The sequence below is a fragment of the Malaya genurostris genome, chromosome 3 (assembly GCF_030247185.1).
Source record: "Malaya genurostris strain Urasoe2022 chromosome 3, Malgen_1.1, whole genome shotgun sequence".
Taxonomy (NCBI): domain Eukaryota; kingdom Metazoa; phylum Arthropoda; class Insecta; order Diptera; family Culicidae; genus Malaya; species Malaya genurostris.
Genome location: NC_080572.1, coordinates 197414597 through 197431119, shown reverse-complemented (window position 1 = coordinate 197431119; position 16523 = coordinate 197414597). Strand labels below are relative to the sequence as shown.

Here is a 16523-nt window from a genome sequence, read left to right as displayed (position 1 = left end):
TATTCAGAAACATCACATTAAGACATGTTTTCCCTACACGGAAAATAAAAACTACCTCTTATTTGACTTCTTTTTACTTAATTTTGAGTTCTTTTGAATCTTTTCTTTCGTTGGAAGGAGCCATTGTTGTCAAAACATCAACTTGAAATTGAGTCAATACGACTCAACTGTAGAGTGAATAAAACTTACCATTGAGTAGATTTAAATAATCTTTAAGTATTTTTTGCATGTACCTTACGGAAACTACCTAGAGCCACTTTACCAAAAATTAGGTTATTGAACGGAACCCCCAAAATGGGTGAAATGTACTTAAAATTAGATTGTTTGTGGTTCCGTGTAAATAACATGATAATTGTCAGTAAAGCACAACCCTGCTAGCATTTTCCGTCACTTTTCGACTAAAAGTTCAACAACAGCAGTTTTCCATGAAAGTAGCCATGTAATCATAATAAAACAAAAATGGAAACTGGTACAACCATTTTTGTTGTTTGCATTAAGAGATGTATTTTTTGGTCATTTGCTGCTCAAAAAAATTCTCTTAAATGGCCACAGTTTGAAGCAATAAACCTTCGAAACGTTGGCAATAAACGTAAATCTTATTTTCCTGATGTTGTCAACGTACTTGTTTACAGTTTTGTGGATAACTTGAAGCCGGAAATGCAATCTATAATTTTTCCTGTCGATTTTCCTATTTCGAAGTATTACAAACTATACTACGAAATTTCCGGAACCCAAAAAGTAAAGATCAACCGCAATTCTTTTTTGAAGAGTCTTTAATTTCTGCGTGGTAGACTTTTTTACAGTTTGCTTTTAAGCAAATTCAGTAACAAACAATATGTTGTGCGTATAACGTAATCCAAGTATGAACAGTTTGGTTTTACTTTTATATTATTAACGTTAAAACATGTTATTTTCTGCAGGTGTGAACCTATGTTCACTACATGAGTTAAAACGAGTTTTAACTCTGATTTTACCGAAATAACCTGTTTTACTTTAGCGTTATTTCATATTCAGAAACGTCACATTAATAGTATGTTCACACTATGAGTTAAAACAAGTTTTATCTCTGATTTCATGTTTTTAGCGAAATTACCAGGGGGCTCCTTGTAGAGCTTTTTGGTGTGGGGGAGTGTGGTGGGCAATTAAAAAAAAAAATAACATGTTTTACTTTTGCATTATTTCACGTTTCTGATCACATTAAAACATGTTTTCCCGAAATAACACGATATAATTGTCAGTAAAGCACAACCCTGCTAGCATTTTCCTTCACTTTTCGACTATGTCAATTGACAAGCTGTTCAACAATAGCAGTTTTCCATCAAAGTAGCCATGTAATCGTAATGAATCAAAACTGGAGACTGGTCCCAACATTGCCAGGTATACCGATTTCTCGGTATTGGCAGTACAGATTTTTTGACCTCCATACCGCAATACAGATATGTACTCCCAAAATACCGATAACTCACGAATCATACAGATAAGTACCGATTTTGGTTTTTAGCTTGAATAGACATGAGAAAAGGTTGTCGTGTGACCTTTTTTTGCCTACCTCATTTTCTACTACTTATGTAGAAGAGACTCTGATACCGATATGGTACAGATAGGTTTTTGCGCCGAATACAGATTTTTGGAAAAATGACCCGGCAACGCAGACTGGTACAACCACTTTTGTTTTTAAATTAAAAGATGACTTTTTTGGTCATTTGCTGCTCAAAAATATTCGAAACGTTGGTAATAAGCGTGAAACGATAATATCCTTCATAGCTAGGAGAAGTACCTGGCTTATTTCTTATTGTTCGGATGTTGTCAAAATACTTTTTCTTTCCTACCTGCGACGTAGGCATTTTTGCAGTTTGTTTATAAACAAATTCAATACCAAGTAATATGTCATGCGTATCTTAGTGTCAACAGTGCGGTTTTAACTTTATATTACTATCGTTATAACATGTTATTTTCTGCAGGTGTAAACATAGTATAAAAGACTATGCACAGCACCCTTTTCCATGACGTTTCGATTTTAGCACGATTCGTTTTAGGGCACATAATCGTTAGAACATGACATATGTATTAGGAAGATGGCAGTATTTCAGAATTTAAAGTAAATGCTTAATATTTGCGACGTAAACATTTTGTAGTTTGTTAAACAAACAATATGTCATGCGTATAACATAATACAAGTGTGAATAGTTAGGTTTTAACTTTATATTACTATCGTTAAAACGTGTTATTTTCTGCAGGTGTGAACATAGTATAATACTATGTTCACACTATGAGTTAAAACAAGTTTTAACTTTGATTTCATGTTTTAAGTGAAATAACATGTTTTACTTTTGTGTTTATTCCATATACAAAATCGTCACATTAAAACATGTTTTCCCGAAATAACATGATATAATTGTCAGTAAAGCACAACCCTGCTAGCATTTTGCTTCACTATGTCAATTGACAAGCTGTTCAACAACAGCAGTTTTCCATCAAAGTAGCCATGCAATCATAATAAAACAAAACTGGAGACTGGTCCCAACATTGCCAGGTATACCGATTTCTCGGTATTTATACAGATTTTTTGACCTCCATACCGCAATACAGATATGTACTCTCAAAATACCGATAACTCACGAATCATACAGATAAGTACCGATTTTGGTTTTTAGCTTGAATAGACATGAGAAAAGGTTGTCGCGGGACCTTTTTCGTGCTCACCTCTTGGTGACATTTTCTACTACTTATGTAGAAGAGACTCTGATACCGATATGGTACAGATAGATTTTTGCGCCGAATACAGATTTTTGGAAAAACTATCTGGCAACGCATACTGGTACACTTTTGTTTTTAAATTAAAAGATGCCTTTTTTGTCATTTGCTGCTCAAAAATATTTGAAACGTTGGCAATAAGCGTAAAACGATAATACCCTTCATAGCTAGGCGAAGTACCTGGCTTATTTCTTAATTTTCGGATGTTGTCAAATACTTTTTCTTTCTAACCTGCGACGTAGGCATTTTTGCCGTTTGTTTATAAATAAGTCATAAGTATAACATAATCTTAGTGTGAACAGTGCAGTTTTAACTTTATATTACTATCGTTAAAACATGTTATTTTCTGCAGGTGTGAACATAGTATTCGGTAAGGTAAGTAAGTAATTGTCAGTAGAGCACAGCCCTGCTAGCATTTTTCGTCACTTTTCGACTATGTCAATTGACAAGCTGTTCAACAACAACAGTTTTCCATCAAAGTAGCCATTCACCCCGAAGTAATACCTAACGGTAGTTCCGGCGAGGTAGAGTTGAAGATCCAAGGTGTTTTAGTGGGTAGTTCCAATTATACAGTGGTGGTCTTTTGGAGAGCCCCACCGACGACACGACCAGGCACTCCGAAGAAAAATCGGAACAAAAAGTGTCTGTGAGTGATTTCCCGTCAGTTACCACAAATATAGCGACCCCTTGATAATGATCAAATTAATCTTTTTAGGCAACATTGTTCTGGTTGCTATGCGTTATTTGTCAAGGAACCGCAATTATAGAAATAAACAAACAAATAGGAAAAGTATCCCGATCCATTGTCAGTAGCCACGAAAATGCAAGAAAAAAAGGATCAAGTCCGAAATAAAGCGATATATTCTTTTGTGTGCTAATAATCAAGTAAAATTATTGTTTCTAGAACTCGAAAGAAGTGGAGCAGGATGTTTATTTCGTCTATTATGCATTCAATTAAGACCGAAAACATTATTTCGTAACACTAGAAGAACCCTCACAGAAGTTTAAATCATTGAGAAAAGAACGATAATGAAATTGCTGCGTTCTATGATGTCGATTTGAAACACCATTATTATATTTAACCTATTTTCAAAGATCTTTTATAAAGGGTGATTTTTTAAGAGCTTGAGAACTTTTTTAAACAATAAAACGCATAAAATTTGCAAAATCTCATCGGTTCTTTATTTTAAACGTTAGATTGGTACATGACATTTACTTTTTGAAGATAATTTCATTTAAATGTTGACCGCGGCTGCGTCTTAGGTGGTCCATTCGGAAAGTCCAATTTTGGGCAACTTTTTCGAGCATTTCGGCCGGAATAGCCCGAATTTCTTCGGAAATGTTGTCTTCCAAAGCTGGAATAGTTACTGGCTTATTTCTGTAGACTTTAGACTTGACGTAGCCCCACAAAAAATAGTCTAAAGGCGTCAAATCGCATGATCTTGGTGGCCAACTTACCGGTCCATTTCTTGAGATGAATTGTTCTCCGAAGTTTTCCCTCAAAATGGCCATAGAATCGCGAGCTGTGTGGCATGTAGCGCCATCTTGTTGGAACCACATGTCAACCAAGTTCAGTTCTTCCATTTTTGGCAACAAAAAGTTTGTTAGCATCGAACGATAGCGATCGCCATTCACTGTAACGTTGCGTCCAACAGCATCTTTGAAAAAATACGGTCCAATGATTCCACCAGCGTACAAACCACACTAAACAGTGCATTTTTCGGGATGCATGGGCAGTTCTTGAACGGCTTCTGGTTGCTCTTCACTCCAAATGCGGCAATTTTGCTTATTTACGTAGCCATTCAACCAGAAATGAGCCTCATCGCTGAACAAAATTTGTCGATAAAAAGCGGATTTTCCGAATGGACCACCTAAGACGCAGCCGCGGTCAACATTTAAATGAAATTATCTTCAAAAAGTAAATGTCATGTACCAATCTAACGTTTAAAATAAAGAACCGATGAGATTTTGCAAATTTTATGCGTTTTATTGTTTAAAAAAGTTCTCAAGCTCTTAAAAAATCACCCTTTACATTGAATCAGTAACAAAAAATGCATTATTTATGTTATTTCTCTGCTAAATCGTGCTAAAAAAGCTTGATTGTTATCAATGAGGATCTTTATTGAAGATGCGTTTCAAGTCTTCTCAAGAGAATTTTCCATGAATTATTCAGATGTCATACTAAAACTATTCTAGGGTTAGCAAAAGTCATAAAACAAAAGTTTGTCTCAATGGCGTGGAAAAATAGTAATGCTGATGATACGATCTACTTAGAAGAAATTCCTAGTCGCATAATTTGAATATTTTTTGAAAACCATGCAATAGTTTCAATACATGATTGAATTTTTCTAATAGAGATGGTGTAAAAACGAAGTATATGAGATACTGATGTAGTTGATTGGTAACTGCTATGCTATCAAATTTCCGGTGCATTTAATTACTGGTGGTGCAAATAAAATGATATGACATATCGATATCGCATAGCGCTTCACTAAACTTTTAAGGGCCGATTCTTGTTCTTAGGTACAGTGGTAAAATGCGCGACTGGTATATCGATTCGGAGTTAGTTTTGTTTATCTACATAAACATGTCTTTGAACAACAGTATCCAAGGTATCTGTTATTCGAAATCAATAATTTATCAAATCGAGTTGCCAGTTTAAACAAATTTTCAAGCAATTTCGTTTTGACATTTCGAGTTACTGAGGGGTAGTCAGATTTGCGATACAGTTTTAATAGACGAGTGGCAGGTCGTGTCGTCGGCCCCACACTCTGTGCGTAAATGCATTTCACAATGTAAAAAAAATCAAAATTGCCATGTAATCATAATAAAACAAAAATGGAAACTGGTAGAACTTTTTGTACCTGAGACATAGGCAGTTTTTCTGTTATTTTTTATTCCCAGGATATTGTCAAAGTACTTTTTTCTTTTCTACCTGCAACGTATGCGTTTTTGCAGTTTGTTACTAAACAAACTCAATAGCAAGTGATATGTCATGCGTATAACATAATCCTAGTGTGAACAGTACGGTTTTAACTTCATATTACTATTGTTAAAACATGTTATTTTCTGCAGGTGTGAACATAGTATAAGCGACGACACGACCTGCCACTCGTCTATTAAAACTGTATCGCAAATCTGACTACCCCTCAGTAACTCGAAATGTCAAAACGAAATTGCTTGAAAATTTGTTTAAACTGGCAACTCGATTTGATAAATTATTGATTTCGAATAACAGATACCTTGGATACTGTTGTTCAAAGACATGTTTATGTAGATAAACAAAACTAACTCCGAATCGATATACCAGTCGCGCATTTTACCACTGTACCTAAGAACAAGAATCGGCCCTTAAAAGTTTAGTGAAGCGCTATGCGATATCGATATGTTATATCATTTTATTTGCACCACCAGTAATTAAATGCACCGGAAATTTGATAGCATAGCAGTTACCAATCAACTACATCAGTATCTCATATACTTCGTTTTTACACCATCTCTATTAGAAAAATTCAATCATGTATTGAAACTATTGCATGGTTTTCAAAAAATATTCAAATTATGCGACTAGGAATTTCTTCTAAGTAGATCGTATCATCAGCATTACTATTTTTCCACGCCATTGAGACAAACTTTTGTTTTATGACTTTTGCTAACCCTAGAATAGTTTTAGTATGACATCTGAATAATTCATGGAAAATTCTCTTGAGAAGACTTGAAACGCATCTTCAATAAAGATCCTCATTGATAACAATCAAGCTTTTTTAGCACGATTTAGCAGAGAAATAACATAAATAATGCATTTTTTGTTACTGATTCAATGTATAAAAGATCTTTGAAAATAGGTTAAATATAATAATGGTGTTTCAAATCGACATCATAGAACGCAGCAATTTCATTATCGTTCTTTTCTCAATGATTTAAACTTCTGTGAGGGTTCTTCTAGTGTTACGAAATAATGTTTTTGGTCTTAATTGAATGCATAATAGACGAAATAAACATCCTGCTCCACTTCTTTCGAGTTCTAGAAACAATAATTTTACTTGATTATTAGCACACAAAAGAATATATCGCTTTATTTCGGACTTGATCCTTTTTTTCTTGCATTTTCGTGGCTACTGACAATGGATCGGGATACTTTTCCTATTTGTTTGTTTATTTCTATAATTGCGGTTCCTTGACAAATAACGCATAGCAACCAGAACAGTGTTGCCTAAAAAGATTAATTTGATCATTATCAAGGGGTCGCTATATTTGTGGTAACTGACGGGAAATCACTCACAGACACTTTTTGTTCCGATTTTTCTTCGGAGTGCCTGGTCGTGTCGTCGGCAGTGCGGTAAAATTTCATTTTCAATCGAATAATATAAGATGAAAATGAAATTTATGGCCACTGACCGTCAGCATACCCTTCCTAATTCATTTGACTTTTGCTGCCATTTTCAAGTGAAGCTCTCAGAATTCATCGTCAGTTGAATAATCGTACCTAGTCATTTGAAGTTTTGCTTGCTCAGTTTCAAGTGCCAAGTAGCCTAGCTGCTTCATTGTCTTCGCTCTTGGTAGTAAGCAATTTCAAACGAATAGAACTATAAATGGAGTAAAGTGTTAAAAATGAAAACTTAAGGAGGAAACAATTAATTTATGTGTTATCTGTGATTGATATTTCAGCTATCTGATTAGTCTTTCATCTATTATCTTGAATCATTTCGAATGTTTACATGAACCTCATTTGAAGGCCGATCTCACACTATTGAAAGAGATATTTTGTTACTTCAAAAGATCAACTGACGGTGGTTAAACTGAGCCTCGACTGAAGAGAAACGAGTGATGAACTGAATGCTGCTCGTTCGAGCCGTCAGCAAACATTGTGTGTGTCAGAGAGTGAAGTTTACTGCAGTTGAGAGATCGTTAATGTGTTCCTCATTCAGTTTCAATTGAATTGAATGAAGTTTTACTACACTGGTCGTCGGTATAAGTTTTTCATTCTGTTCGATCATGTTCGAGTTATCTGTACAGAAAGATAATTTTGCATTGGGTTGAGGTGTTCCGATTCGGTCGAATTAAAAAGTCGGGACGAAAATCGCACCAAAACACTATTCGAAATTTACTGTAGTGTAGCGTATTCAAAAGAAGATTTTAGACATTTGATTCTAAATCCTATGTTGTATGATTTTATCTTTATTTTATCAATTGTTGTTGTGATTAAGTAATCATACTGTATGTTTTCGGTAGCTAGTGTTTTCTTTTGTTCTGAAATTCAATATGAGACCATAAGACCTTTCATTTGAACCTAAGTTTGTGAAAATCAGTTAAGCGATCGCTGAGAAAAATAAGTGAGATCCATTTTGGAATACATGATTAGTACTTCCACAATCGGAAATACAAAACCTTTCATTTGAATATAAATTCCTGAAAACCGTTTTAAACGATTGGTGCGTTAGTCATGGTTGGTTGATTAATGACACAATCGAGCGATATAATGCAAATATTACTTGGATTTATTGCAAAAACTAAACCCTACAAATCAATCATAAGAATGAGTCGTAGCACTACCGACAGCCGGCTGCCACGAGTTTTACAAATTTCATATCAATCTCGTGCACCGTACTTTTTTTTAAATCGTACTGGTTACCAAGACATATCCGGGTTAATGTTCTTCTCTACGGATACAATTTCTCTCCCATGATACACGTTGAGATGCAGGAGTATTAGCAGTCTCTAAAAACAATTTGTATCTAACTAACAAATTAATTCCTTCCATTTATCAACAACACTGCATTTGGACTTGGAAGTTACATATTGAACAGTTTTGAAAATTTTACAAAATGTACAAAAGAGGATATGAAAAGGTTAGTTGGCAAAGTCATTCAATTGTAACCTGGTGTAACCTTTACGCCAAAAGGTAAGAAAGTAGCGGTTCAGTGAATAGAAACTTTCATGTCAAACCTAGACAAACTTACGCAGACTGGCTATCACCACAAAGCACGTTTATAAACCATTTACATGTTTCAAGGAGTTGGTCACTATTCTACAGAAATTGTGAGCCAAACTTGTCCCATTTAGTATTGTTTTCTACAAGTACCTACACTTGTTTACCTCTCACTCCGGAGAGAGCATTCTGTTATCACACGTTGGACAATCTTTCCAATCGATTGTGACATTTGGATCACCGAAGCATGTGAGAGTAGAACTTAGTCGTTCTCTCGTGTTATGAATCGCATGCTAGCTCTCTGTCTCTCTGGAAACACCAACATCCACAAAAAACAGCCGTAGAAAATGATATAACGAGTCCTATGACAGAAAAAAATGTACTGCTGAGCTATGGAAGGCAGCGGTGAAGTGAAGTACGTGGGTGTAGAAACGATTAGAAAAGATGATGTTCGTTTGTGCTGTGTAAATGAATGTGATTTATTCTTCTGAAAAGTCTGTTCTTTCATTCTTATAATTTACATGTTCTGCTTAATTTATGATCCACAGAATGAATGAAATTGTTGTGTGTGCCAAACAAAGCAGCGCAAAAGCAGTGCACGGGAATTTTCCGAAATGATAAGAAAATGTTTCTCTTGACTTACATTTCGCTGTGTGAGTTACTAGAGCAGACGTGTGAAAATCCCGAATCCTTTATCGCCTACTTTCGATAATTTTTGGTGCTATTCCTCCTAGTCTTGCCACCGCTGTCACCGCAGCGGAAGAATCCTGTCGTGGCTGAAAATTTAATTTTGTATTTTAGCAATACTATTTAGCACGATTCCCTTCTATTTTAGCAAGTTCTAAGCTTTTCTGCCACTCGCCTCCGCTTGACACTAACGATAATAGCACTTTTCACTCCTACGACACTGTGGATAACAAATTTCTCATTGAAAGCATGCTAGAGATTTTCACTTTTCACAGAACAGTTTTTCCAGGGAAAAACGATCTTTCACTAACGGTAATTTTTGCTACCAAAGAATCGTATTCGCAGGCAGTAGGCCCAAACGCTTAGGATTGTTGTAAAATTGTATCTCCAACTAATCACATAATCGGAAAATTTATCGCACTTGGTATACCTTGCTGGCTCTATTCCTTCGAGGTCGAAATGCAAAATGATTTTTATTTCCTTCTTATCGTTGTTCTACTGGTGGGCTTTATTCGATTTTGGTATATTCTTACTATGGCTCCGTTCCGGATCGAAGATAATACGTGTCCGCCTACTGACTTGGTCAACGATCGTGTGCGAAACAGGACATTATGTTCCTTTTCTTGTACGGCACACTTCCAAAATTGCAGCGAAAGCTCACTCGCACTCCCCTTCCAAGTTCGGGCGGCTGGAAGGCTGTTCGGGAAGCATTTCCCTTCGAAATGACAGATAGAACGTTCGCTGTATTGAATGAAATCGCATGTGTTTTCCGCGGAGGGGCGATGTTCGTTGAGTTGGAAAATACTCTGCGCAGTTACTGGAAAATGCATTATAAATTCGATCGGTACGATGAAGGATGAGGTTGGTTTGGATTTGGTGAATATAGCATTTGCTTCGATGAGTCAATGGTACTCTTGACTATGTAAAATCCTGTGTACAAACCTAAAAATAACGTTGTTCGAACAAGGTTGCAAGTTTGACTGGGTTCAGTATTGCGACTGACAATTGAATTGTTTTTAAAATATAGCTCTGATTTTATACCAACTTTGAGTTTTACTATTGAAAATGCTTGCAAAAGATATTTACTCATTCCTGAAAACATTCACAATGTTAAATAAAGTTCATCGGAAACGTTCTAGTATTCAACTCTTTATTCTCCAGAATAAACGGAAAGTCAGATTCAATGATCAGGGGCCATTTAGAGCCCGGAGTGCAATTAAATTTGACTCTAGAATTTTCGCGCATAAACCTTTACTTTTAGATCCCAAATGAATGAGGTCATTTTACGTTTAAGACCGTAGTGACCCATTTTCAATCTTCAGTATAGATAACAGATATACTGGCTCGAACAAAATTTTCAATTTGCTATACATTGGAAACAAGGAACTCCCTACTGCCACCTACTCGACTATTCACCGCAATCTTTCAAAACGTTCCACTACGTCACGGAACGGTAACAATGTTCTCCTGTCTGTTATATTAAATATTCCAACAACAATAATTTGAACACTTCCCACATGATTTTTTTTAAAGCTAAAGACATTTTTATTTCCACCTCACACGTGAATAAAACAAAACTATACCTATCATTTTACCAACAGCAAAACAAAAAAATTGCATGAAGTGAATGCAGCACTCAAAATAGTGTCGTTATGTGAATACGGCACCCAAAACAGTGCCAATCGCAGTGATATCTGCAAATATTCGTCAGGCTGAATAAGCAATTTTAAAATACAATTCATGTGTGAGCCTGTATGCAAATATACTATATATCAATATGGATCACTCTTGCGATTCACGAGGGACATCACAGTAATGTGCGGTGGTAAAAAAGGTTACTAATACACTACAAATTTTTTAATGCACATATGACAGCTTTCCTCATCAGTACACTGAACCAAACAACTCCAAATATATGTAATATTTCTCGATATACACTACACGAAAATATAAGCTGTAAATACGGTTAAGAATTGCAATCTGATACTAACTCGGAAGAGAACACATTATTTTATGAAAATCCCTATTTATATAAAGCTTGCTTCAGATAGAATTGGAACAAAGACAATTGCCTGTATTTCAGTTATTTATTATTGAATTCAAGATTTTTTTTTATACAAATGTAGCGTTTTCTTTATACTTTTAGGAAAAAATACGGATAAAATAATTCGTCACGGTTTCGAAGGAATTCTCGAATTTTCCTGTAACACGGCTCATTAGGCGGCGCACACCTTCTTCGTCCATCGTTTTAGCTATCTTATTCCACTAGGTCGTCATCTGATTGATGTCTTTGACAACCTTTCCCTTTGTCTTGAGTCTCCTCTTCAATAGGGCGGAACTGGGGGCAGTTGGGTGGGTTAAGGTTTTTCGGAACAAACTGGACCCCTTTCTCTGCATACCATTCTTGAAAGACTTTGCTGTAATGACAGCTTGCCAAATCTGGCAAATTTCGTTTTCGGAGACACTCTTTTTGGTATAGTTCCAATGTCATTGTCTTATTTGTAACGAAAACTTTCGTTTTTTGCCACAGCTGCAAATGCCCTGCCAAATCATAAATTTTCTTGCAAATTTGTCGGCAAAAACAAATTTAAATTTGGCTGGAACATCCCTCCGAGCCGTTGACAAGTAAAATTTTTGACCTGGGATTTTCCTGAAGTCAGCCTTGACATAGGTTTCATCGTCCATCAGAAGACACCCGTCGAACTTGGTCAGCACCTGGTCATATAGTTTCCGAGCACAAATTTTGGCCACACTATTCTGTTCTATGGTCCGATTTGGCTGTTTGCTAGCTCGATACGACTTGATTCCTTCCCGGAGTCGAGTTCTCCTCACAATGGGCAGCACCAAATTTTCTGGCCAAATCACGGTTCGACAGATTAGGATTCCTCTTAATCGTCTTCAAAATCTTACCACGCAGTTTCCGGTCGAAAATTTCACTCCTACGATTGACTTGAGGCTTCCGAATCGTCGTCAATGTTTCCTTATACCGTTTGATAACGCGCCATATGGTATTTCTGGGCAATTTCAGCTGTTTAACTAGGCTAGATGCAGACCACAATCGATTTGCCAAATAACTGTGCACAATTTTTTCCCTTCTTTTGGCTTCCATATTGATTGTACAAAGTACAGTCGATTTGCGGTGTTATTGGCAAGACTCTTTTCTAGAGTCACCAATGTTATTGACCGCAGAGATTCCTTTCTGCAGCCACCAATGTTACTGGCGAAAGAGACCAGTTTTTCTTGGCTCCTCTCTGGAGCCACCAATGTTAATAACGAAAGTCTTCGTTAGTGCTGATAACGTGAATTCGATCTTCGTGAGTTCTCGTCCTCGTTGGAGAACACCAATGTTAATGATTGGATCGGTTCCTGTTCTCGTCCTATCTGGAGGACACCAATATTACTGAGAGACCGTTTCCTCTTGGATCCTCTTGGGGCCACCAATGTTACTGAGGGGTATCTATATGAAGCCTAGTGTAATTGTTTCGCAGCCGGATAGCTCTCGTAGCGGTCTATACACCTTGAAATCAATTTCACTTGGGCTGTTTTACCTGCTTGTTTACAAAGGTATTATTTACTTCATACATCCTGGTGCGCGGTTCAGACCGATGCTGTGTGTTTACATATTTTAGTCCTTATCGAAAGCTGAGCGGAAAGATTTTACTGCTCTAAATGTGGAAATTCCTATATTTGACACTAGACCCGCTTGAAGAGCGGCTTGTCTCGGCTTGCACACAAATCATAAATCTATATCTGCTTTATTCAGGCACTACAACTTCCAAATCTGTCCACCAGGAGCAAAAGTTTGTTCTAATCTAAATTAAGCAAGCTTTGAATGTGTGTGAAATGTGCACAAATTAATCCTAATGCTAATTCCTGAATTTTACCAACATTTCCGAATTAAGTTTTACAATTTCTCGAATTGAAAAATTAATTCATTTGTATTCATATTTACTGTGAAAATGATTACGGTTCCAGTGATAAAAATACACAATATCAGGTTGTTTAATAAATAAATTAATCCTGTAAAACAAAATAATTGAGTATACAAAATAAAACGTAACTTGTAATTCGCCTCAACGAGAGCTATCAATTGTAGTAAAAGTAATAAGTATAACTTGCTCTTATGCTTACAGTATTGGATTTATCATGTCGAATTTTGAAATGGTTGGTCTGTTGAGTGAAATTCAATTACTTTTTAGAAAATAAATATATAAATTCAAATTCTGACTATAAAAAACTATCGCAATCAAAGTAATTTGTAATACACCGTTCATTTCTTTATAATTTTTTTGATATATTCTATATATCAGAAGTGATCTACCAGAGATCGCCCTTATAGGCTATGGGTTTCGTCTATTCATAACATTCATGAGTAAAGTTGAATACTGATCTCTAATTCTTGAAAGTGAAGACGATAGGTCTAAAAAAGCGTAATTCTGCATTATTTATAGGCGATATTTACTTTCGTCAGAAAAAAAACACACTTCAATATAAAAAAGTTCACACCTCTATGTGGGCATCATGTTCAATTATTTTTGACATTTCACTTCTAGGTGCACGCTAAACGCAAACTGGTAAACAAGACTGAACTAATAGCCTTTTTCGTCACGAAATGGTGTTACTGTGATGTCTTTTTCGATTTGTATTGGATTCGTTGAAGTGATCCATATTGATATATAATATATTTGCTGTATGTCTGTTATATGCAGGGCCGTCGTTTCGAGAGGGATCCTCAGATAAAAAAAAATATTTCTGAAGATAACTTACGAACCTAATTCTCAGTGTGCCTTTTACCGGCGTTTTAAACAGACACTTTAATTTTTTCCACTAGAACTGTCGTTATGGAGTATTCAAATAAACTTTGTGACTGTGTCCGAGAGGAGGTTATTGTATTACATTTCTTTACATTTACTGTCATGTTATATCTGTATCACATGTCTAAGACCTTCTAAATATTTATATAGCATAACAATCCACAAAACTTGTGATGATACCATATATTCTGAGATTATTTATATTCCTGTTTTAAATAACGACAATTCACTGCATAGAGTAGCACAGCCGATTCGTGGAGAACGGAAAATATCTTCTAAATTTATAGGTCATATTAGTAGAAGGTCATACAAATTAAATTTGGCTATACTGGTTTCGGATTTAGATTACGGAAGTCTGAAATTCCAGAACGAAACTCACATTAATTTCTCATAGATAAATTTACGTTTGAGCACAGATAATAGTACGAGGAAACCAAATCAGGTGAACGAAGGTGATACACATATAATTGAAACCTAAACCGTTGATTTTAACCATGCTAGCGATGCTCATGTGCTTCAAAAATTCACGTCAATACTGGCTATTTCTGATTTGAGGTAGTCCTCCAAAAGTATACTATGCCGATCCCAGAAAACCGACATTGTTAATTTTGACATTTCCAGTAGGTTTTGCAAACAAGTAACTCTTCAATATGTCAAAATTGATATGCCAAAACTCTTGTAACGCTTTTTAACACCTATAACTTACACAAATTAACACATACAACGCTTCCTAACACACAACATTTATAAAAGAGTAACGGATGTAACGCCTCGTAACGCTTGTACCTTTTGAAAATGTAACACATGTAACGTTTTCTAACAACTAAAACTTACAAAAAAGGTTACACATGTAACGATTCGGAGCGCCTATAACTTACAAAAGAGCAAAGCATATAATGCTTCGTAACGCCTAAAACTTTTTTAAGGAACGAATGTAACTCACAAAAAAGTAACGCTTGTAAAGCTTCGTAACGCCTATAACTTACAAAAAGTAACGTTTGTAACACTTCGTAACGACTATAACTCATGAAAAAGTAACGCATGTAACGTTTCGTAACGCCTATAACTTACTAAAAAAAACCGATTGTAACACTTCGTAACGCCTATAACTTACAAAAATGTAGCGCATGTAACGCTTCGTAGCACCTACAACTCACGAAAAAGTGAAGCATGTAACGTCTATAACTCACAAAAAAACTCTTGTAATGCTTCATAACGTCTATAACTTACAAAAACGTAACGCATGTAACGCTTCTTAACGCCTATAACTTTTAAAAAGGAACGCATGTAACGTTTATAGTTTATGAAAAAGTAACGCATGTAACACTTCGTAAAGCCTATAACTCACAAAAAAGTAACGCATGTAACGCTTCGTAATGCCTATAATTTACAGAAAATTAATACATGTAACGCTTCGTAACGCTTATAGCTTACAAAAAGTAGTGCATGTAATGCTTCGTAACGTTTATAGATTACTAAATAGTAACGCATGTAACGTTTCATAACGCCTATAACTTTCAAAACGTATGTAACGCTTCGTAACTTACTAAAAAGTAACTCATGTGACGCTTCATAACGCATATAACTTACAAAAAAGTAGCGCATGTAACATTTCGTAACGCCCATAACTCATAAAAAAGTAACGCATGTAACGTTTCGTAACATCTATAACTTACAAAAAAGTTATGCATGTAACGCTTCATAACACCTATAACTTACAAAAAAGTAACGCTTGTATAACTCACGACTATAAATTATAGAAAAGTTATACATGTAACGCTTCACAACGCATATAACTTACAAAAAAGTAGCGCATGTAACATTTCGTAACGCCTATAAGTCATAAAAAAGTAACACATGTAACGATTCGTAACATCTATAACTTACAAAATAGTTATGCATGTAACGCTTCATAACACCTATAACTTACAAAAAAGTAACGCTTGTATAACTCACGACTATAAATTATAAAAAAGTTATACATGTAACGCTTCGTAATGCCTGTAACGTGCAAAAATAAAACGCATATAACACCTAGAACTTATAAAAAGTAACGCTTGTAACGCTTCGTAACGTTTATAGCTTACAAAAAACGCATGCAACGCTTCCTAACGTCTATAACTTACTAAAAAGTAACCCATGTAACGCTTCGTAGCACCTATAACTTACAAAAAAGTAACGCATGTAACGTCTACAACTCACAAAAAAGTAACGCTTGTAGCGCTTCGTAACATCTACAACTTTCAAAAAAAGTAACGCATGTAAAGCTCGTAACGCCTATAACACTTCCGGTTTCCTTAAAACTGATCGAAAAAAATTATTTCAGTTTTAGCTTACTT

At 35.6% G+C, this 16523-nt stretch overlaps 1 protein-coding gene across 4 annotated transcripts in view; it reads right to left on the bottom strand.

The window, feature by feature from the left end:
* Nucleotides 1-9998, bottom strand: part of LOC131439253 (vesicle-associated membrane protein 2-like) — a 38957-nt gene extending 28959 nt beyond the window's left edge. For 3 of the 4 annotated variants that reach the window (XR_009231089.1, XR_009231088.1, XR_009231090.1), the window contains exons 1-2: nt 9801-9992; nt 9327-9459 (exon numbers count right to left, since the gene is read on the bottom strand). Coding sequence is in view for 1 of the 4 variants with exons in the window: in XM_058610044.1 (XP_058466027.1) it covers nt 9327-9328 (2 nt within the window). In the remaining 3 variants the exon portion in view is untranslated. Of the gene's footprint in view, nt 1-9326; nt 9460-9800 lie in introns of all 4 variants that reach the window. The other variant, XM_058610044.1, reaches the window with a different exon arrangement.
* Between the last annotated feature and the right edge of the window lie 6525 nt (nt 9999-16523).